This window comes from Sebastes umbrosus, chromosome 17 (genome assembly GCF_015220745.1).
Source record: "Sebastes umbrosus isolate fSebUmb1 chromosome 17, fSebUmb1.pri, whole genome shotgun sequence".
Classification (NCBI taxonomy): domain Eukaryota; kingdom Metazoa; phylum Chordata; class Actinopteri; order Perciformes; family Sebastidae; genus Sebastes; species Sebastes umbrosus.
This window is the reverse complement of record NC_051285.1, coordinates 1,715,643-1,736,882: the sequence shown is the minus strand read 5'-3', so window position 1 is coordinate 1,736,882 and position 21,240 is coordinate 1,715,643. Positions and strand designations below refer to the sequence as shown.

General features: G+C 44.9%; 3 protein-coding genes and 15 non-coding genes across 20 annotated transcripts in view; 7 read left to right on the top strand and 11 right to left on the bottom strand.

The window, feature by feature from the left end:
* Positions 1-21,240, bottom strand: part of uimc1 (ubiquitin interaction motif containing 1) — a 52,017-nt gene that overhangs the window by 18,783 nt on the left and 11,994 nt on the right. The gene's annotated exons all lie outside the window — the stretch shown is intronic.
* On the bottom strand, positions 339-5,315 carry LOC119475982. Its single transcript, XM_037749142.1, has 6 exons — positions 4,945-5,315; positions 4,720-4,830; positions 4,478-4,555; positions 3,260-4,370; positions 1,869-3,025; positions 339-1,554 (listed from the first exon to the last, which is right to left on the bottom strand). The coding sequence occupies exons 1-6, from the start codon at positions 5,024-5,026 to the stop codon at positions 491-493; spliced, it is 3,603 nt and encodes a 1,200-aa protein (XP_037605070.1). The 5' UTR covers positions 5,027-5,315; the 3' UTR covers positions 339-490.
* Positions 5,475-7,381, bottom strand: LOC119475981. The gene is made up of 3 exons (XM_037749140.1): positions 6,034-7,381; positions 5,769-5,844; positions 5,475-5,634 (listed from the first exon to the last, which is right to left on the bottom strand). The coding sequence occupies exons 1-3, from the start codon at positions 6,758-6,760 to the stop codon at positions 5,475-5,477; spliced, it is 963 nt and encodes a 320-aa protein (XP_037605068.1). The 5' UTR covers positions 6,761-7,381.
* Positions 9,596-9,668, bottom strand: trnav-aac. The gene has a single exon. It is a non-coding gene; the product is annotated as a tRNA-Val (tRNA).
* Positions 9,934-10,005, top strand: trnad-guc. Its single transcript has one exon. It is a non-coding gene; the product is annotated as a tRNA-Asp (tRNA).
* trnad-guc lies at positions 10,721-10,792 on the top strand. The gene has a single exon. It is a non-coding gene; the product is annotated as a tRNA-Asp (tRNA).
* On the top strand, positions 11,457-11,528 carry trnad-guc. The gene has a single exon. It is a non-coding gene; the product is annotated as a tRNA-Asp (tRNA).
* On the top strand, positions 12,193-12,264 carry trnad-guc. The gene has a single exon. It is a non-coding gene; the product is annotated as a tRNA-Asp (tRNA).
* On the bottom strand, positions 13,207-13,279 carry trnav-aac. The gene has a single exon. It is a non-coding gene; the product is annotated as a tRNA-Val (tRNA).
* On the top strand, positions 13,545-13,616 carry trnad-guc. The gene has a single exon. It is a non-coding gene; the product is annotated as a tRNA-Asp (tRNA).
* trnad-guc lies at positions 14,338-14,409 on the top strand. Its single transcript has one exon. It is a non-coding gene; the product is annotated as a tRNA-Asp (tRNA).
* Positions 15,351-15,423, bottom strand: trnav-aac. The gene has a single exon. It is a non-coding gene; the product is annotated as a tRNA-Val (tRNA).
* Positions 15,687-15,758, top strand: trnad-guc. Its single transcript has one exon. It is a non-coding gene; the product is annotated as a tRNA-Asp (tRNA).
* On the bottom strand, positions 16,375-16,447 carry trnav-cac. The gene has a single exon. It is a non-coding gene; the product is annotated as a tRNA-Val (tRNA).
* On the bottom strand, positions 17,065-17,137 carry trnav-aac. The gene has a single exon. It is a non-coding gene; the product is annotated as a tRNA-Val (tRNA).
* Positions 18,384-18,456, bottom strand: trnav-cac. The gene has a single exon. It is a non-coding gene; the product is annotated as a tRNA-Val (tRNA).
* Positions 18,851-18,922, bottom strand: trnad-guc. The gene has a single exon. It is a non-coding gene; the product is annotated as a tRNA-Asp (tRNA).
* On the bottom strand, positions 20,329-20,400 carry trnad-guc. Its single transcript has one exon. It is a non-coding gene; the product is annotated as a tRNA-Asp (tRNA).

Genomic DNA, 21,240 nt, shown 5'->3' with positions numbered 1-21,240 from the left:
AATGTAAGGTAAAGTAAATATAATATTGTATATAATAAATGTAATAATTATTTACATGAGCAAAATATACAGTATATACAGTGGAAACCGGTTACAGTGATCACAGTTACATTGATAAACCGCTTATATGGGGCAGTGGTGGCCCTCCCTCATTACCACCACTGAGGTGCCCTTGAGCAAGGCCCCCCCAACCGCTCCAGTGGAGTTGCTCAGTGACCAGCAGATCAGACTGTGGTTGTACTGGGCAGCTTCCAGGTGTGAATGTGTAACTGTGTGAATGTGATCAGGGCGTTCCTGAAAAAGAGAGCATTGCCCTCAGTGAACCTCCCCCTGAATAAAATAAAGGTAAAAACAAATAAATAAAATATGGATCAAAAAGCTTGGGACAGAATCATTACTATGCAAATGCTGTTTAAATAATCTGCTTATAGTGATCAATTTGACCCGGACAGACGTGATCACATGGTAAAACACTCCCCCTCGCTGTCTCTCATTTTCCCCTTTCAACTTCCCATCTCTTTTTTTCTCTCTCATAAAAAGCAGACACCTGGAACTCCTTCCAGGTCATCTCCTTCTCCATGCCCTGATCTTTGTAGAGGGAAAAGACTTTAGCAGGGCAGTAAATGTACTTCCCTGCTATTCCAGGGAATCCAGTGTGAATGTGAGGACTGTTTGGGCCCTGTTTCAGTTCCATCTTACAGAACCGACACTTGCGACCTGTCTGTGGGGAGTCAGTCCTTTTCCTCTTCTGCTGTCCTCGCTCCTCCACCCTTTTTTTTGTGGCGTCCAGTTCCTGCTGGAAGAACTTTGTAGCTGCAAAGTCTTGAAAGGGCATTTTGGGGTTTGTCAGACCTTCAGCACCATAAGCCTTGAAAACTTTAGTGGAGCAGTAGAAATATCTGACAGGACCTTGCTGGAAGAAGAAGTGGATGGAAGAACCATCATTCTCATACCTCGACTTTGGCTGGCCACAGGAAAGACATGTTTTTGTGTGTGCCTTCTTTTGCTGTGGTTGTTGTTGCTGAGGCTGGTGTTGGTGCTGCTGTTGGATTTCCATTATGTTATGAACAATTTTCTCAATTGATGCTTGCGTTAGAGGTGTGGCAAGGGTCTGAACAGGTGGAGGTGGGTTAAAAACTGCAACAGGCATGGTAACAACCGGCACAGTGGTAGTCTCACTGCCCTCTGACAGAGAGTGCCAGAGTTCCTGCCTCTCTTGCAGTTTTTCGGGGCTGGTGTTTAAAGAGGAGCTGGTGTTTAATAATTTACTGAGGTGCTTTACGTACTGTGAAATATGTAGTTTGGTAGTTGGGTGGAGCATGCTGTTTGGGTCTGTACAGGTGTTGTGAACTAGAGCAGCATAGTCCTGGTCCACAAGCTTGAGCATGTCCTTCTGCCCACGGTGTTTGTTCAGCAGGTTGTCAATAACCTGCTTCATAGGGGCAGGCCAGCGCTTGTGGTCCAACACAAATACCCTCCCACCAGTCTTCACAGGTCCAGTGCGAGCTCCAGTTGGGGAGGACAGCAGGGGCAGAGATGGCGGAGATGTGGTTTCTATAAAAATAAAAGACGGAGTACAATAAATCATTCTGGCACACAGAAGGGGGAAAACCCCAATTCATACACTCGCATGGGTGAAAACATTTTATACTTTGTCAGATTTTTTAGATAATGGCTCATGGCTGACTGGTATGTTTATGTAAAAGTAGATTCATTAACACATCAAATAAGGCCCTCATATTGTCTCATCTCTAAGAAAAGAAAGATGCAACACATCTATTAAGGTATTTACTAAATAAATATGATTGAAATCCAGTTACTGATGCTGAAGTTTTGTCAAGTACTTTGTCTGTCTGTCAAATGTTTACCTGGCTCTGTCTGAGGATCGGGAGTTGCACTTGGAGTCACTTCTGGTTTTATAGCCAAGTCAGCAGGAGGGCATGCAGCAAACTGAAACAGCTTCTGTGGTGCCATGGAGGATGACTGAAGAGGCTCAGACTGGGCAGTGAGCTGGCTGCTTTGCGGAGGTGGATTCCGGTCTGTGGTAGAGTCGGTCTTGCTCCTGTGCTTGTCCCAGTCTAGAGGAACTGGGCGGCAACCAGGCTCAACATACTCCAGGCCAAACTTCTCTCCAGTGTCTCTGTTAGAGGGTTGAAAAGCAGGATATTTCACGTGCCCCAACACCCGTTCAGAGACTGCATTGAGCTCTGCCATCAACGCTGGATCAAAGACAGCTGGGAGGTGGACACCCGGCTGCTTCAAGTCCACCAGACGCTGGTAATTCCACCGCGCCACCCCTGTCATCCCCTGTGCCTGAAACAGCTCTGTGGAGACACGTGTTCCAGTGACCCACTGAGCCTGGTGGAAATGGTATCCCTCCTGCTGGGATGTGCCTCTGATGGGGATCCAAACAGGAACTCTAGCACCTTCACCCTTCACATGATTCAGCTGCACTGTTCCTCCATGTCTGTACAAGATCCCACCCTCCACCTCAGGATCACTCAGGCAACCTCGCAGGATGTGCACACGCTGAATCCGCCATGTCTTCAGCATAGAGGGCTTGAAGAGAGGAGCACCATTTGGATCACACGTGAGGTGAAAGTGCTGGAAAACTCCCTCGACTCTCTTGATGAGCTCCTCAGGCAGTGGAATTCTGGTCCTGCAGTGCTCGCGAGTGTGTGGCTTTGTTGGGTTGGCAGGCTGAATTCCACAGAAGGCATAGGCGTCTTTAAGCCTCTGCAGGTCTTCCTGGTCCACCACAGAAAAGGCTGCAGACAGAAACTGGGCAAAAGAGCTGTACAGAGGATGGTGCTCTGACACACACTCCCGGAGAAACCGCCTCAGACAGTGGAACAAGTCCAGCTTGATGGTCATGTTTGTATTGAAGTCTGATCGTGATGCACAGACGTTCAGCAGGTTACCAGAAGTGGCCTCAGCAACAATGGCATCAGTTGTCCTCCAAGCATCCCAGTTCAGATGCTCTCCTGCACAAGATTCTGCCACCTTAAACGCTGCACAGCAATCCCTGAAAGAAAGAATGGAGACAAATATAGCCATGAATGTTAAAGCAGTCATATCAATCACTATGTGCAGTCCAGTGTATTCACTCATGACAATATAATTATTCCTATGAGCTGAATGAATGCAAAGGGATTTTCTTTCATCGAACTGGAAATATGAAATATGAAAAGCAATGTAAGTTGTGATTATGAGCTGTTCATGTCACCAATAATAGAAAAAAATATTGATGATAACGTACCTGTCTACCCACTGGTATTGTGCCTTCTCTAGGCCTGCAGTGCTGTAGCGGTGTGCTAGTCCCTCGTACAGGGGCTTGAGGGACTTCTCTGTCTCAGACTGCACCATCACCCATGAAAGGATCATCCAGTTCTCATTCATGACCGCATATGATGACATGGTCCCGGATGAAAAGGTGACCTTTCTGGCAACTTTCCGTGTGTGGTCTGAGCGGAACGCCTGTCCAAAGGTGCCCTGCAGAAAGTTTTTGATGGCATCTTCCTGGTGTTGATACTCATGCAGCAGGCAGTCAGTCAGGTAGTGTGCAGACACAGAGATCCCGTTCCAGCCATCTGAATCCCCGTAGTCCCCGAAGGGAGCTGGCTTGGTTTCCTGTCTTATGAACTGAGTGATGGTTCTTTGGTCATACCTCCCTGCCTCGCCATCCATGGTGTTTTGGCAGCTGAGGAGGTAGGCCAGGTGAGCACGTTCGTATTTCAGGTGCATCATCTCCATGATCTGCTTTGTCATGTCGGTGGGTGAGTTACCTGTGCGTCTGAGCTCGTCCATGACCGATTTACAGATGGCCTTTTTGTAGGTCAGTATTGCTGGCAACAGGTTTGTGAACCTCTTTGGAAGCTTTTCCAGCCACAGTGGGTTGTCAGCATACCACCTCTTCCGGCAAACTTTGCAGCACAGCCTGGATGACAACAGGTAGTACTGTCCAGTGATGCCAACAATCACACGAGGCCTACCAACACCTGCAGAGGTAACTTGAGGCTGAGCACAACCTTCAATACATGGCAGAGTGTCGTTGTTCCTCAGCCTCGCCATCAAGTTGTCATTCTCTGGCTTCCATATGAAAAAGGGATGGAGCTGAAAGTACTTTGGGGATGGAAGATCAGAGATGCTGTCAATTAATTCTGGCTGGGGAGGGAGACGCCACAGTGACAGCATCTTCATGGGGTTGCGCACAGGAATGGAGCCTGGCCAGAGACCCAGGGATTCCAGCTCTGTCTTCATCCAGATCCTCTGCTGCTGTGAACAGTTCCACTGACTGACATCATGGTCATAGCCAGGAAGCTGTGGAGGAGGACAGCTGGGGACAGCTGATGGCCTGGGTAATGGCTGACCTGGTTAGGCAAGAAGAAAGACATAGCAAATTATTAAGATTGTGTGTTGACTTGATTCTATCTCTTTGACACGCACACAGCCAAATCAAGAACATTCAAATACTTACTTTGAGCTCTTGGCGGTTGCAGCGGCGGTTGAATGGGCTCTGCAGACGTCTCAGGAGAAATCGGAAGTGCCTCTGACACTATATAGAATATTAAACATTTCATTATTATTCACAGTACGATAAATAAAAAACTTGACTATGACATTGTGCACCAGTATCTGATTTACATCAATGAGAACAGTTCCGATGGACACTACATATGGATATTTTTAAGATGCAAATACAGTTAAAATAATACACACCTGGAACAGTGACAGTTGTCTCTGTTGGCAAGGGTCCTGGTGTTTCTGGCATCAGGAACATCAGCTCCTGAGGAAGGGGCACAGGTCTCTTTACCATCGGCAGAGCAGGGGCTGCAAGGAGATAAGGACCACAAAAAGTAATCAATTATTGGTTTATAACGGACATAATCAGAGGGAATATGACAGAAAGGTTTAAATGGATAAAAAGAAATATAATGCATTTACCATCTACTTGTGAACCCGTCAGTTCAGTTGGTGTGGACAGTGTAGCAGATGGTACTACAACAGAAAAAATCTTGTCAGTCATTTATATTTTGACAATATAAAAAAAACTGGTGTTAGTAAAGGCATACATTATCCATCTTTTACTTCACCTGCTTATCTCAGCCTTATATAGTTAAACAGACTGTTTGTTACATTAAAGTATAAAGAATTTCATTCATACACATGCAGTTTAGTTCTGTATGGATAAATATTTAGTAGTCAGTCATTACAATTTAGCCTAAGCAGGGGAAGCAACATGGCACACTGCAAACACATGCATACAAGTGTTAGTAACCACAGCAGTCCTATATGTATATACATATATATATATATATATATATATATATATATATATATATATATATATATTCATCATATAAGTCTAAAAACTGGAATAAAGAGTGCTACTTACCCTCGCCATGACTGGAATCAATTCATAGTCACTAGGACAACAAGTTGAACAGCAAAACACAAACATGACCAGAACATGGTCAACATGAGAAGGAACGGTTTATGTCATGCTTCGGTTTGGGATAAGAATTCATGGTCCCAGAGTCTCTGTCGACGACAGGACGTTTTTGTTTGGTTAAGAACCTCTTTCTGTTCCCGAAGCCTGTCGTCTGGCAGTTGATGCTGATGGTGCAGAAACAGCTGTAAAACACAAACAAAAACAATTAAATATAAACTATATAGAATACACAATTAATATTAAACAGGCTGAACTGTAAATTATTTTGAATCTTCAGGCAGTAGAAACAAACCAATATAAGACAACAAATGTTTACTCACAGCTCTGCACATGTTGCTTGGAAGGACAGATACCCAGCATCGCTCTCTCCAGCTCTTCATCTTCATCCATCACTGTGATGCAAACAGACAAGAATTAGAATGTACTAAAAATATGGCTTTACTGTACTTAGGATAGTATGAATAAAATCACCACTGAAATAATGGAAGACGAAGTTTACTCCCTTTGGTGTACTAAAATACACTGGATACCATGACAGCATATACATTTTTTTGACAAAACAAATGGAAAACAAGACCCACCCATGGCTTCAGCAGGGGCCTGTGAGGCATGTGTCACCAGAGAGGAGCCAGAGGGGGAGGGCAGCTTCTTCTGCAGGTACACTTGTAGTTTGTGCATCTTTGTTCCTGGAGCACAGCTTTTCCTCATAATAAAGGCTGCATAGCCATCATCCCTGCTGTCCCAAATCTCTCTCCAGGTGCTTTTGGCACGAGAGCCAAAACCAACCAGCTGGTCATCCTCTGATGCTGATGCTGCTGCTGCTGCTGTCACAACTGGCTTTTGTTTCTCATAATTGAGAAGAGACTGGATTTCTTGAAAGCTGAGGGCATAGCTCACAAATGACAGCAGGCTGTCCTTGCTGTGCCCCCCTGCCATGAACACTCCTGCAGTCTCCTCCTTTTGCTGGTTCTTGATTAGGTAGATGGTATACCCAATGTCATTTTCAAGGAGCCAGCGGAAGGACTTCCCTTTATATTTCCCAAACTGCAGGATGTATTCTCCAGCCACCTCAGTTTTATCTGAAGCATCCCCTCCTCTTAAAATGATCACAGACAGTGCATTTTTCCTGACCAGCTCCTCCTTCACGGGTGCAGACTTGTCCTGTAGAGAGGGGTTGTCTTTAAGGAGTTTGGCTGCATCCGTTGGATCCTGACGGAGATATCCAAGTGGTCCCTTGCGGAATGTGACACTCATTCTCCCAGGGAAAAAAACAGTTTTCTGCATTTTACCTGTAATGAAGAAAAGCATATTGATCTATTAATATGTTATAGACAGGCATTGTTTTCATAACAAATGTTAATAGTGAGGGTCTCAAGGGAGAGCAGGAATTAGGAGGTTCACATCTCAGCTCTAGCCCCTTTACTGTCTACATATTCTCACTGTATTTATCAGGGTTTTGAAGAAAAAAAAATGATATCAAATACCTTTACTTTAATATTACCTTTACTACTTTGTATAGTACCTTGATTAAGTGCCTGCCTTTGTGTATGTCTTAACGATGAGCTCTGGTTGTTGAGGCAGACTATTTACACTTCAAAGATAGACCCCCCCCCCATGGGTTAAATGCTTTGAACTACCCATGGGAAAGAACTTGAAGGTGAAGGGAGCTCAGCCCCCCCCACCCCCAACCAGTGATTCTGACTCAAGTAACACTGAAGTGTGAAGTGTCTTATCCAGCAACGCCCTGCATTCAATTCACCTTTCCTATCCCAAACAGACATGCATTAGACTATATTTGATATATTCTGCTTTTGACAAGCTCAGACAAACGTGGCCTATTTAGTATTTTGAAAATTGTAATATGGTATAGAAGCATATAATAAGTGTTAAAATTAAGCATGAATAGTACGTTGTACACAACATGACAAAGTATGAAAAACCCTCAGAGACATTGGTTCTCAATTAATTAACAATATTCTGGTGTTCTCTCATTTTAACAGAGGTGGAAGAAGTACTCTGATCTTGTACTTCAGTGATAGTACTGATACCACAGTGTAGAAATACTCTGCTACAAGTAAAAGTCCTGCATTAAAAACCTTAAGTATAAGTACATGCTGTGACAACAGCAACGTTATACAACGGAGACTGAAAGTAGTCGACGTAGCGTTAAGTGCAAACACGACGACTTTATGATTCATATGAAGCTTGTTCATTTATCATTCTGTCAATGTGTGTATGTAAAGTAACGTTAGTGTGTCCAGAGTAACGTTATATCTAACCTTACTGCTGATGTAAGCTGCTGATATACCGTAGTTAACGCTACATTAGACATTAATGTTAACTAACAACGTGATGCTTTCAACCTAAGGAATGTTAAGTTTCGTTAGCTTGTAATTCATCCGAATATACCGCAGCAGCTCGACACAATAAACTGAGGAAACACGGCTAATGATAACTTTATAGCGCTCACACAAGCAAGAACGCGTCAGACAGCGCCAGGATACATTATAATAACATGTTGGTTCATTGTTAATAATGTTACGTTAGCTTGTAGTTCATCCCAAAGTCGTCAACACGGCCGCGGCGACACAATAAACTGAAGAAACACGGCTAATGATAACTTTATAGCGTCCACACAAGCAAGAACACGTCACACAGCGCCAGAATACATTATAATAACATGTTGGTTCATTGTTAATAATGTTACGTTAGCTTGTAATTCATCCGAAAGTACCGCGGCGACACAATAAACGGGAGAAACACGGCTAACGTTAACTTTATAGCGCTCACACAAGCAAGAACACGTCAGACAGCGCCAGGATACATTATAGTAACATGTTGGTAATCTTTATTTATCTAAATATAACTCACCGTTTGGCGTAATGTCCACACAGCGTAGCTCAAGCTCAAGTCGATGTGAAGTGTAGATCATCCAGACCAACAGTGACAGAGTGGCGAAGGAAACAACAACTCCTCTCCTCGGAAAAAGGGCGCCAAACAAACAATAGCGGCCAAAGATATATTGCATCCGTAGTGGTTCAGCACTACCATAGAGAATGAATGGAAACGTGTTTAGGGCGCTTTAGCTAAAGAATCCCCGGGTGCCGCGCGGGAGACCGGGGTTCGATTCCCCGACGGGGAGTATTTTCTACCAGAATGGTACGACCACATGTTGGTGTCAGGTGGAGGCTATGGAGAAGGAATTTCAGTTGACCTTTGAGGACGTTTTGGCAAACCATCAAGACTACTCAGCAAAGCAGGCCTTGGCTTTTGCTCAGGCTGTGTTCAACAGGGGGGAACAAGAACTGCTGCGGAATAAACACGAACAAAGAAATGTGTTTCCGCCCGGTCTTGAACAGGGAACATCTGGCATTTCACGTTTTAGGCGAACATGGAGAGGGGTTGTTACTGTACAGAATTCACTGCTACCAACATCTTATGTGAAATAATTTGTCCATGAAATGTGATATTCCTATCACATTTTGTTCACAAGTTAAGGCTATAGAGAAGGAATTTCGGTTGGCCTCAGGGAAGTTCTTGCAAACCGTCAGACAACTTATAAGGGAAAGCAGGCCTTGGTTTTGGTTCTTTTAGCTTCATCAGACTGTGGTTTCAGCACACACTGAGGGCATTTGCAGTCGACGAGCAAACACAAATGAAGAAATGTGTTTCATCAGACTAAAACATTGAAGTACTTTTACTACTCCACAAAGGTCTTTAAGATGTACACAGACGAAGGCCTCAGAGACCCCCGCATGTCTTTTGAGGACTTTGCTGCGTCTCCATTCTTTGAGCGGGAGCTGGATGCCGCCAGACAGAGGGAGACCAACTGGAGGAAGGTGGCAAAGGAGGGGCCAAGAGGAAGTCAGCGGTGCAGCAGCCAACAGGTCACTGGTGTCGGTTCTGTCAGCAGCCAGTAAAGCAGAACCCCGCAGCCCTCATATTCATACCGGCTTCCCTGGTGTGTCGAGGAAGTACATCTACTGCCCCTCCAAAGAGTTCTCCCTGTACAAGGCACATGGCATGGTGGAGTAGATGATCTGGAGGGAGTTCACACAGTATGACTTCTGTCAGGCTGAAAGAGACGGATGGGTCGCAGAGAAGAAGAAGTGACTGAGTGTGAACTCAAACAAATAACACAAATGTTTCCGCCCGGTCTCGAACCGGGGACCTTTCGCGTGTTAGGCGAACGTGATAACCACTACACTACGGAAACCGATGAAAGGGCCTTTTATGAATGTGAATTTTTCAGTGAAGCATTCACATTTAACGGCAGACGTCTCAAATGCCAGACGACATGCTAATTTTAGTCTCGAGAGAGATTTTAAACTGGATTCAGTCACAGCTGCTGTCTCTTGGATTTGAGTGACAGTAAATGTTTAATAAACTTAAATGCTTCCCTGTATGTTTCTGTGTACTCCCTGTAGACACTGGGACATTGCCAGCTGTGCGATTGCGGACTAATTCCTATATTGTCACCTTCCTCGTTAGTATAGTGGACAGTATCTCCGCCTGTCACGCGGAAGACCGGGGTTCGATTCCCCGACGGGGAGTCTTTTTCTACCAGCTGCTGATTATTTATCCTATTATTTGAAATGATTTGTCCATGAAATGTGATATTTTCCTATCACGTGTTGGTTTCAGGTGGAGGCTATGGAGAAGGAATTTCAGTTGACCTTTAAGGAAGTTTTGGCAAACCGTCAAGATAACTCAGGAGGGGAAAGCGAGCCTTGGCTTTTGCTCAGGCTGAGTTCAACACAGGGGGAACAAGAACTGCTGTGGAATAAACTGGACCAAAGAAATGTGTTTCCGAACGTTTTCAAACCGGGAGCGGGATTGTTAATGTACAGCAGAATGGAGAATTCACTGCTGCCAGAAGCCATGAGAGCTGCCATTGATGGGCTCCTGATTAAGCACCATGGAGCTTAAGAAACATGCCAACATATCTCCAGATATGTATAGCATCTGGCCAAATTAAGAAACACCAGCTCCTCGCTCAATACCAGCCCAGAGAAGGATTTGGAGACACAGCAGCTGCAGTGTGATTGTGTGGAGTGAACTCAAACAAATAACTCAAATATTTCCACCCGGTTTCAGACCGGGGACCTTTCGCGTCGGAGGCAAACGTGATAACCACTATACTACGGAAATCAATGAAAGGAAATTTTATGCATTTGAATGTGAAATGGTTCCCTGTCTGTGTACTCCCTGTAAACACTGGAACGGTGCCAGCTTTCCGCTAAAATGCTAATTCAAGAGTTAGCACCTTCCTCGTTAGTATAGTGGACAGTATCTCCGCCTGTCACGCGGAAGACCGGGGTTCGATTCCCCGACGGGGAGTATTTTTTACCAGAATGGTTTGTACCACGTGTTGTTTCAGGTGGAGGCTATGGAGAAGGAATTTCAGTTGACCTTTAAGGAAGTTTTGGCAAACCGTCAAGATAACTCAGGAGGGGAAAGCGAGCCTTGGCTTTTGCTCAGGCTGAGTTCAACACAGGGGGAACAAGAACTGCTGTGGAATAAACTGGACCAAAGAAATGTGTTTCCGAACGTTTTCAAACCGGGAGCGGGATTGTTAATGTACAGCAGAATGGAGAATTCACTGCTGCCAGAAGCCATGAGAGCTGCCATTGATGGGCTCCTGATTAAGCACCATGGAGCTTAAGAAACATGCCAACATATCTCCAGATATGTAAAGCATCTGGCCAAATTAAGAAACACCAGCTCCTCGCTCAATACCAGCCCAGAGAAGGATTTGGAGACACAGCAGCTGCAGTGTGATTGTGTGGAGTGAACTCAAACAAATAACTCAAATATTTCTACCCGGTTTCAGACCGGGGACCTTTCACGTCGGAGGCAAACGTGATAACCACTATACTACGGAAATCAATGGAAGGAAATTTTATGCATTTGAATGTGAAATGGTTCCCTGTCTGTGTACTCCCTGTAAACACTGGAACGGTGCCAGCTTTCTGATAAAATGCTAATTCAAGAGTTAGCACCTTCCTCGTTAGTATAGTGGACAGTATCTCCGCCTGTCACGCGGAAGACCGGGGTTCGATTCCCCGACGGGGAGTATTTTTTACCAGAATGGTTTGTACCACGTGTTGTTTCAGGTGGAGGCTATGGAGAAGGAATTTCAGTTGACCTTTAAGGAAGTTTTGGCAAACCGTCAAGATAACTCAGGAGGGGAAAGCGAGCCTTGGCTTTTGCTCAGGCTGAGTTCAACACAGGGGGAACAAGAACTGCTGTGGAATAAACTGGACCAAAGAAATGTGTTTCCGAACGTTTTCAAACCGGGAGCGGGATTGTTAATGTACAGCAGAATGGAGAATTCACTGCTGCCAGAAGCCATGAGAGCTGCCATTGATGGGCTCCTGATTAAGCACCATGGAGCTTAAGAAACATGCCAACATATCTCCAGATATGTAAAGCATCTGGCCAAATTAAGAAACACCAGCTCCTCGCTCAATACCAGCCCAGAGAAGGATTTGGAGACACAGCAGCTGCAGTGTGATTGTGTGGAGTGAACTCAAACAAATAACTCAAATATTTCTACCCGGTTTCAGACCGGGGACCTTTCGCGTCGGAGGCAAACGTGATAACCACTATACTACGGAAATCAATGAAAGGAAATTTTATGCATTTGAATGTGAAATGGTTCCCTGTCTGTGTACTCCCTGTAAACACTGGAACGGTGCCAGCTTTCTGATAAAATGCTAATTCAAGAGTTAGCACCTTCCTCGTTAGTATAGTGGACAGTATCTCCGCCTGTCACGCGGAAGACCGGGGTTCGATTCCCCGACGGGGAGTATTTTTTAACAGAATGGTTTGTACCACATGTTGGTTTCCGGTGGAGGCCATGGAGAAGGAATTTCGGTTGACCTTTAAGGAAGTTTTGGCAAACCATCAAGACTACTCAGGACAGGAAAGTAGGCCTTGGCTTTTGCTCAGGCTGTGTTCAACAGGGGGGAACAAGAACTGCTGCGGAATAAACACGAACAAAGAAATGTGTTTACGCCCGGTCTTGAACAGGGAACATATGGCATTTCACGTTTTAGGCGAACATGGAGAGGGGTTGTTACTGTACAGCAGAATGGTTGGTTTCAAGTGGAGAGTATGGAGAAGGAATTTCGGCTGGCCTCAAGGAAGTTCTTGCAAACCGTCAGACAACTTAGGAGGGAAAACAGGCCTTGGTTGTGGTTCTTTTAGCTTCATCAGACCATGACCTTCAGTACACACTGGGGGAATTTGCAGTTGACGAGCAAACACAAATGAAGAAATGTGTTTCATCAGACTAAAACAGTGAAGTACTTTTACTACTCCACAAAGGTCTTTAAGATGTACACAGACGAAGGCCTCAGAGACCCCCGCATGTCTTTTGAGGACTTTGCTGCGTCTCCATTCTTTGAGCGGGAGCTGGATGCCGCCAGACAGAAGGGGGGCCAACTGGAGGAGGTGGCAAAGGAGGGGCCGAGAGGAAGTCAGCAGCCAACAGGTCACTGGTGTCGGTTCTGTCAGCAGCCAGTAAAGCAGAACCCCGCAGCCCTCATATTCATACCGGCTTCCCTGGTGTGTCGAGGAAGTACATCTACTGCCCCTCCAAAGAGTTCTCCCTGTACAAGGCACATGGCATGGTGGAGTAGATGATCTGGAGGGAGTTCACACAGTATGACTTCTGTCAGGCTGAAAGAGACGGATGGGTCGCAGAGAAGAAGAAGTGACTGAGTGTGAACTCAAACAAATAACACAAATGTTTCCGCCCGGTCTCGAACCGGGGACCTTTCGCGTGTTAGGCGAACGTGATAACCACTACACTACGGAAACCGATGAAAGGACCTTTTATGCATGTGAATTTTTCAGTGAAGCATTCACATTTAACGGCAGACGTCTCAAATGCCAGACGACATGCTAATTTTAGTCTCGAGAGAGATTTTAAACTGGATTCAGTCACAGCTGCTGTCTCTTGGATTTGAGTGACAGTAAATATTTAATAAACTTAAATGCTTCCCTGTATGTTTCTGTGTACTCCCTGTAGACACTGGGACATTGCCAGCTGTGCGATTGCGGACTAATTCCTATATTGTCACCTTCCTCGTTAGTATAGTGGACAGTATCTCCGCCTGTCACGCGGAAGACCGGGGTTCGATTCCCCGACGGGGAGTCTTTTTCTACCAGCTGCTGATTATTCATCCTATTATTTGAAATGATTTGTCCATGCAATGTGATATTTTCCTATCACGTGTTGGTTTCAGGTGGAGGCTATGGAGAAGGAATTTCAGTTGACCTTTAAGGAAGTTTTGGCAAACCGTCAAGACAACTCAAGAGGGGAAAGCAGGCCTTGGCTTTTGCTCAGGCTGAGTTCAACACAGGGGGAACAAGAACTGCTGTGGAATAAACTGGACCAAAGAAATGTGTTTCCGAACGTTTTCAAACCGGGAGCGGGATTGTTAATGTACAGCAGAATGGAGAATTCACTGCTGCCAGAAGCCATGAGAGCTGCCATTGATGGGCTCCTGATTAAGCACCATGGAGCTTAAGAAACATGCCAACATATCTCCAGATATGTAAAGCATCTGGCCAAATTAAGAAACACCAGCTCCTTGCTCAATACCAGCCCAGAGAAGGATTTGGAGACACAGCAGCTGCAGTGTGATTGTGTGGAGTGAACTCAAACAAATAACTCAAATATTTCCACCCAGTTTCAGACCGGGGACCTTTCGCGTCAGAGGCGAACATGATATCCACTATACTACAGAAATCAATGAAAGGAAATTTTATGCATTTGAATGTGAAATGGTTCCCTGTATGTGTCTGTGTACTCCCTGTAAACACTGGAACGGTGCCAGCTTTCTGATAAAATGCTAATTCAAGAGTTAGCACCTTCCTCGTTAGTATAGTGGACAGTATCTCCGCCTGTCACGCGGAAGACCGGGGTTCGATTCCCCGACGGGGAGTATTTTTTAACAGAATGGTTTGTACCACATGTTGGTTTCCGGTGGAGGCCATGGAGAAGGAATTTCGGTTGACCTTTAAGGAAGTTTTGGCAAACCATCAAGACTACTCAGGACAGGAAAGTAGGCCTTGGCTTTTGCTCAGGCTGTGTTCAACAGGGGGGAACAAGAACTGCTGCGGAATAAACACGAACAAAGAAATGTGTTTACGCCCGGTCTTGAACAGGGAACATATGGCATTTCACGTTTTAGGCGAACATGGAGAGGGGTTGTTACTGTACAGCAGAATGGTTGGTTTCAAGTGGAGGGTATGGAGAAGGAATTTCGGTTGGCCTCAAGGAAGTTCTTGCAAACCGTCAGACAACTTAGGAGGGAAAACAGGCCTTGGTTGTGGTTCTTTTAGCTTCATCAGACCGTGACCTTCAGTACACACTGGGGGAATTTGCAGTTGACGAGCAAACACAAATGAAGAAATGTGTTTCATCAGACTAAAACAGTGAAGTACTTTTACTACTCCACAAAGGTCTTTAAGATGTACACAGACGAAGGCCTCAGAGACCCCCGCATGTCTTTTGAGGACTTTGCTGCGTCTCCGTTCTTTTAGCGGGAGCTGGATGCCGCCAGACAGAAGGGGGGCCAAGTGGAGGAGGTGGCAAAGGAGGGGCCGAGAGGAAGTCAGCAGCCAACATGTCACCGGTGTCGGTTCTGTCAGCAGCCAGTGAAGCAGAACCCCCACAGCCCTCCCATTCATACCGGCTTCCCTGGGGTGTCGGAAGTACATCTACTGCCCCTCCAAAGGGTTCTCCCTGTACAAGGCACAGGGCATGGTGGAGGAGATGATCTGGAGGGAGTTCACACAGTCTGACTTCTATCAGGTTGAAAGGGACAGATGGGTCGCAGAGAAGAAGAAGTGACAGAGTGTGAACTCAAACAAATAACACAAATGTTTCCGCCCGGTCTCGAACCGGGGACCTTTCGCGTGTTAGGCGAACGTGATAACCACTACACTACGGAAACCGATGAAAGGACCTTTTATGCATGTGAATTTTTCAGTGAAGCATTCACATTTAACGGCAGACGTCTCAAATGCCAGACGACATGCTAATTTTAGACTCGAGAGAGATTTTAAACTGGATTCAGTCACAGCTCCTGTCTCTTGGATTTGACTGACAGTAAATGTATAATAAACTTAAATGCTTCCCTGTGTTTCTCTGTACTCCCTGTACACACTGGAACATTGCCAGATATGCGGTAGCGTGCTAATTCACATTAGTGCACCTTCCTCGTTAGTATAGTGGACAGTATCTCCGCCTGTCACGCGGAAGACCGGGGTTCGATTCCCCGACGGGGAGTCTTTTTGACCAGCTGCTAATTAATCATCTTATATGAAATTATTTGTCCAACATGTGATATTCCTATCACATGTTAGTTTCTGGTGGAGGCTATGGAGAAGAATTTCGGTTGACCTTTAAGAAAGTTTTTTTGCAAACAGGAGGGGAAAGCAGGCTTTGGCTTTTGCTCAGGCTGTGTTCAACAGGGGGGGAACAAGAACTGCCACGGAATAAACGGGAACAAAGAAATGTATTTCAGCCTGGTTTCGAACCTGGAGCGGGATTGTTAATGTACAGCAGAATGGAGAATTCACGGCTGCCAGAAGCCATGAGAGCTGCCATTGATGGGCTCCTGATTAAGCATCATGGAGCTAAAGACACATGCCAACATATCTCCAGATATGTAAAGCATCTGGCCAAATAAAAAAAAACACCATTCGATTCGGGTTCGATTCCCCGACGGGGAGAATTTTCTACCAGCTGCTGATTGTTCATCTTATTATATTAAATGATTTGTCCCTGAAATGTGATATTCCAATCACATGTTGGTTTAAGGTGGAGGCTATGGAGAAGGAAATTCGGTTGACCTTTAAGGAAGGTTTGGCAAATGAGTAAACATGAACAATGTAGAAAAATTTGTTTCCGCCCGGTTTCGAACCGGGGACCTTTCGCGTGTGAGGCGAACGTGATAACCACTACACTACGGAAACTGATGAAAGACACTTTTGTGTCAATGAAAAAAAAAGAAAGAAAAAGTCAATGAAAGCAGGATTTTGGATCAGTGTCCCCCAGCAGAACTATAGAGTCCCCAGCCTGTGCCCTTTCCAGGACGCCAGCCAGAGACTCCAAGAAGGTCGGATACTCCGAGCGACTGTTTGGTGCATAAGTTCAAAAAACAGTCAGAGACTTCCTCACAGCGACTCGCAGTCGCATAGAGGCAACCCTCTCGTTCTCCGAGGAGAACTCCAACACTTCAGCTCACCCTGGGCAACTCTGGAAAAGGCAAGAGTCCAGCCCCTCTTCAGGAGTGTGGTTCCAGAACCAGAACTATGCGTGGAGGTGAGCCCAACTAATACTTGTTGATAACACTCCACCTCCTGAACCAGCTATGGGTCCATCCCCGCCGTAGAGGTGACGTTCCATGTACCAAGAGTCAGTCTGCGATGCTGAGGATCAGCACGCCTAGATTCCCGCCTGTACCTGCCGCCCGGCTCGCATTGCACACGACCCCAATGCCTATCCCTGCAGGTGGTGGGTCCATAGGGTGGCGGCTCCTTGTTGTTTCTTTGGGCTGTGCCCCATGGGTCAAGGCTCGGACAAAAAAATCTGTTTCCGCCCGGTCTCGAACCGGGGACCTTTCGCGTGTTAGGCGAACGTGATAACCACTACACTACGGAAACTGATGAAGACTTTTGAATGCATGTGATCAGCATAATGCACCATTCATAATTAACTGCAAAGGTCTCAAATGCCAGACGTCATGCTAATTTTACACTCTGGAGAGATCTCTTTCAGACTCTGCCATCTGGCAAGAGGTTAAGGTCCATCAGGATCAAAACCTCACGCCACAAAAACTGTTTTTTCCCCATGGCAGTGGGGCTCTCCAACAGCCCCCCTGTGACTGTCTCTCTCTCTCACACACAACACACCACTGCCCCCCTGACACCAACTCCCCCTTCTCTCTTACACTCTCAATACCTTCCCCCCACTGTCTCTCTCTTTCTCTCCCTCTCTCTCTGTGGTACCTGATTGTTTGCACACCGGCAATCTGTTTATAATATATTTAGTTAGGGCCCGAGCACTGACCGAAGGTCGGCGAAGGCCCTATGTAATTGGTCCGTTTCTTCTTATTATTATTATTTGCGCTAATGAATTGCATCTTTGAAGGGCTAAACGTGCTTGGAAGTTGAGCAAATTTTGCACATGTATCAGGACAGGTGAAAAATGTTTATATTTTCTTGGTCTCTTGCTCGGATGTGACAAAATGGCACGAAATCACCCCCTAACAAATTGCTAAAATTGAGCCCCTCATTGTGGTTTCACCTAGAAGTATGAAATTTGGCAGGTATAAGTAACATGTTGAGATGTACAAAAAAGCCTCTCGGAGGGATACCGTAAACCCAACAGGAAGTCGGCCATTTTGAATTAGATGTGTTATTTTAGTTTTTTTTTTGCCATTTCCAGGCACTATACTTTAACAAACTCCTCCTACAGATTTGACCAGATTGACTTCAAATTTTTTTTTTTTTTTTAATTATTCCATTGTTGTTTTTACTGCTCATTTGCACCAACGAACCAAAGCAAATTCCTAGTGTATACCTGATACACCTTGCAATAAACAAGATTCTGATTCTGATTCTGATTCTGATTCTCTCACATTGGTTGGTTTCAGGTGAAGGCCATGGAGAAGGAATTTTGGTTGGCCTCAAGGAAATTGTGGCAAACCGTCAGACGACTCAAGAGGGGAAAGTAGGTCTCGGCTTTGGCTCAGGAATTTGTTCAGCAGGGGGGAACAATTACTCCTGCAAAGTAAACACGAACAAAGAAAGTTGTTTCCTCCCATTTTCGAACCGGGATCAGATGGGTCGCAGAGAAGAGGAAGTGACTGAGTGCGATTGTGTGGAGTGAAGTCAAAAAAAGAAAATGTGTTTCCGCCCGGTTTCGAACCGGGGACCTTTCGCGTGTGAGGCGAACGTGATAACCACTACACTACGGAAACTGATGATGGACAGTTTTGTGCATGTGGACATATTAATGCAGTATTCATACTTAACTGCAGACGCCTCACATGCTAGACGTGTGCTAATCTTAGACTCGAGGGAGATTTTAAACTGGATTCAGTCACAGCTGCTGTCTTGGATTTGAGTGACAGTAAATGTATAATAAACTTACAGGGAGTACACAGAAACATACAGGGAAGCCTTTATGTTTCTGTGTACTCCCTGTAAACACTGGAACATTGCCAGCCGGTCTGTGTCTTTACTTGTTTCCAAAGGAGGAAACAATATTGTGGCAATATGTCAGCAAGAGTAAAGAACATGGATGAAAAGACAGCGCAGTTTATTGTCTGCTTTTGTCTCCCTTGGTTAATAATCAGCAGCTGGTCAAAAGAACTCCCCGTCGGGGAATCGAACCCCGGTCTTCCGCGTGACAGGCGGAGATACTGTCCACTATACTAACGAGGAAGGTGATGGAGCCTACCCGAATTCAGTTTAAGATCTTTCCCAAGTCCAAAACTATGTCCCCCCTAGTTTACATGGTGACAAAAAGAAATACACATTCACACGACTTTTGTACTACTAAAGGAAGATCATTAGTAAAACATTATGTATAGAAGTGGCCCAAGACAACTTCCCTGAGGCACTCTATGTTTCACATGTTTAACATCTGAATAGCTTCCATTAAAGTACACTATTTGCCTTCTATCGCTCAAATAACTATTTAACCACAATAATGCAGACTGAGAAAAAACATAACATTTACATTTTTTCAACATTAACTCATGATCCATGATGTCAAAAGCCGCAGAAAAAATCAAGCAACACTACTCCTTTAATTTTTCTCTCTTTTATTTCCTTAAACTAGTCATCAACCATTTGAGTCAAGGCAGTGGCCGTCGAAATTTTTTCTCTATATGCATGTTGGAAATTGGTGATTAAATTATTATTGGTAAAATAAGACTGAACCTGTTCATACACAATTCTTTCAATTATCTTACTCAAAATTGGTAATAAACTTATAGGTCGACTATTGGATTCAGAAAAAGGCAACTTTTTATTTTTTGGTATTGGCACTACTTTGGATATTTTCCATGCTTGTGGACATACATTTTCATTAAAGCATTGATTAATAATATGTGTGACCATCGGAGCAATTAATGGAGCTATGGGCCTTAGTAGCTTGCTATCAAGACCGTCAACCCCAGGTGGTTTATCCTTAAAAGTCATTATCATTAATTCAACTTTAGCAAAACTCACTTTCTTGAATTCCAAGCAACACTTTGCCTTTCATAATATGATCTATTAATATATGTGATAAATCTGTATTATTTGGCTGTACAGTGCTTTTTAACGTATCTATCTTGGTTATAAAATAACTATTTACATGATTTGCTATGTCTTTTGGCTTAGTAAAAAATTCCCCTCCAATATCTAAAATAAGACGGGGTGGACTTAGTATATCCTCTCAATAGATAATTCAAAGTATTCCATAATTGTTTACTATCATGTTTGATTTAATTTATTCTGTTTTCATAATACAGTTTATTTTTCTTCTTATTTGATTTAGTAACAAAATTTCTTAGTTTACAGCATATTTGCCAATCTGATTTCAGACTCAGTTCGACTTTTAAGAAATCCAATTGAGGCTGCAATTTATCAATTGCTTTGTTTATTTCCTCACGTATTATTGAGCGGATTAATGCGGCATTGTGGCACAATGAACACTCCAATATATTTTGGTGTTGATCCGGGGGTGAGTGGGGAGCGACATGCATGAAACCCTCCTTGGCGGAGGTCTGCGCTCTCGAGTGCACTTCGAGTTGTCTCTGCTTTTGTCTCCCTTGTCCACCCTCAGCAGCTGGTCGAAAATACTCCCCGTCGGGGAATCGAACCCCGGTCTTCCGCGTGACAGGCGGAGATACTGTCCACTATACTAACGAGGAAGATGACAACTTTTGAGATGTCTTAGAAAAAATATGGATCGTTTGGGTTTCCCAGGTCTGTCCGATAGAACATGGTATTTGTTATGGTCAATACATGACAAGCACAGAAGTCAAACAACAAAGCACCACTCGGGTTCAGATCAGGCAGGCCATTCCTCCAGGTCTTCCGCGTGACAGGCGGAGATACTGTCCACTATACTAACGAGGAAGATGACAACTTTTGAGATGTCTTAGAAAAAATATGGATCGTTTGGGTTTCCCAGGTCTGTCCGATAGAACATGGTATTTGTTATGGTCAATACATGACAAGCACAGAAGTCAAACAACAAAGCACCACTCGGGTTCAGATCAGGCAGGCCATTCCTCCAGGTTTCTCCATCGTTGCCCATGTGAGCGTTGAAGTCCCCCAGCAGAACTATAGAGTCCCCAGCCTGTGCCCTTTCCAGGACGCCAGCCAGAGACTCTAAGAAGGTCGGGTACTCCAAGCGGCTGTTTGGTGCATAAGCACAAACAGCAGTCAGAGACTTCCTCCCAGCGACGCGCAGTCGCATAGAGGCAACCCTCTCGTTTGCCGGGGAGAACTCCAACACTGCGGCGCTCAGCCAGGTAGCTTGTGAGTATCCCCACACCCGCCCAGCGCCTCTCAACCTGGGCAACTCCGGAAAAGGCGAGAGTCCAGCCCCAAAAAGAGAGACAAAAGCAGGGACGATAACCTGCGCTCTCTTTCCATCCATGTTGTTTTTAACCATGTCATTTGCTCTTAACAACAGAGGAGTGCTTCATGGCATGGCAATGAAGGGGGAGTTTGCAGTTATCAAGTAAACACGATCAAAAGGTATT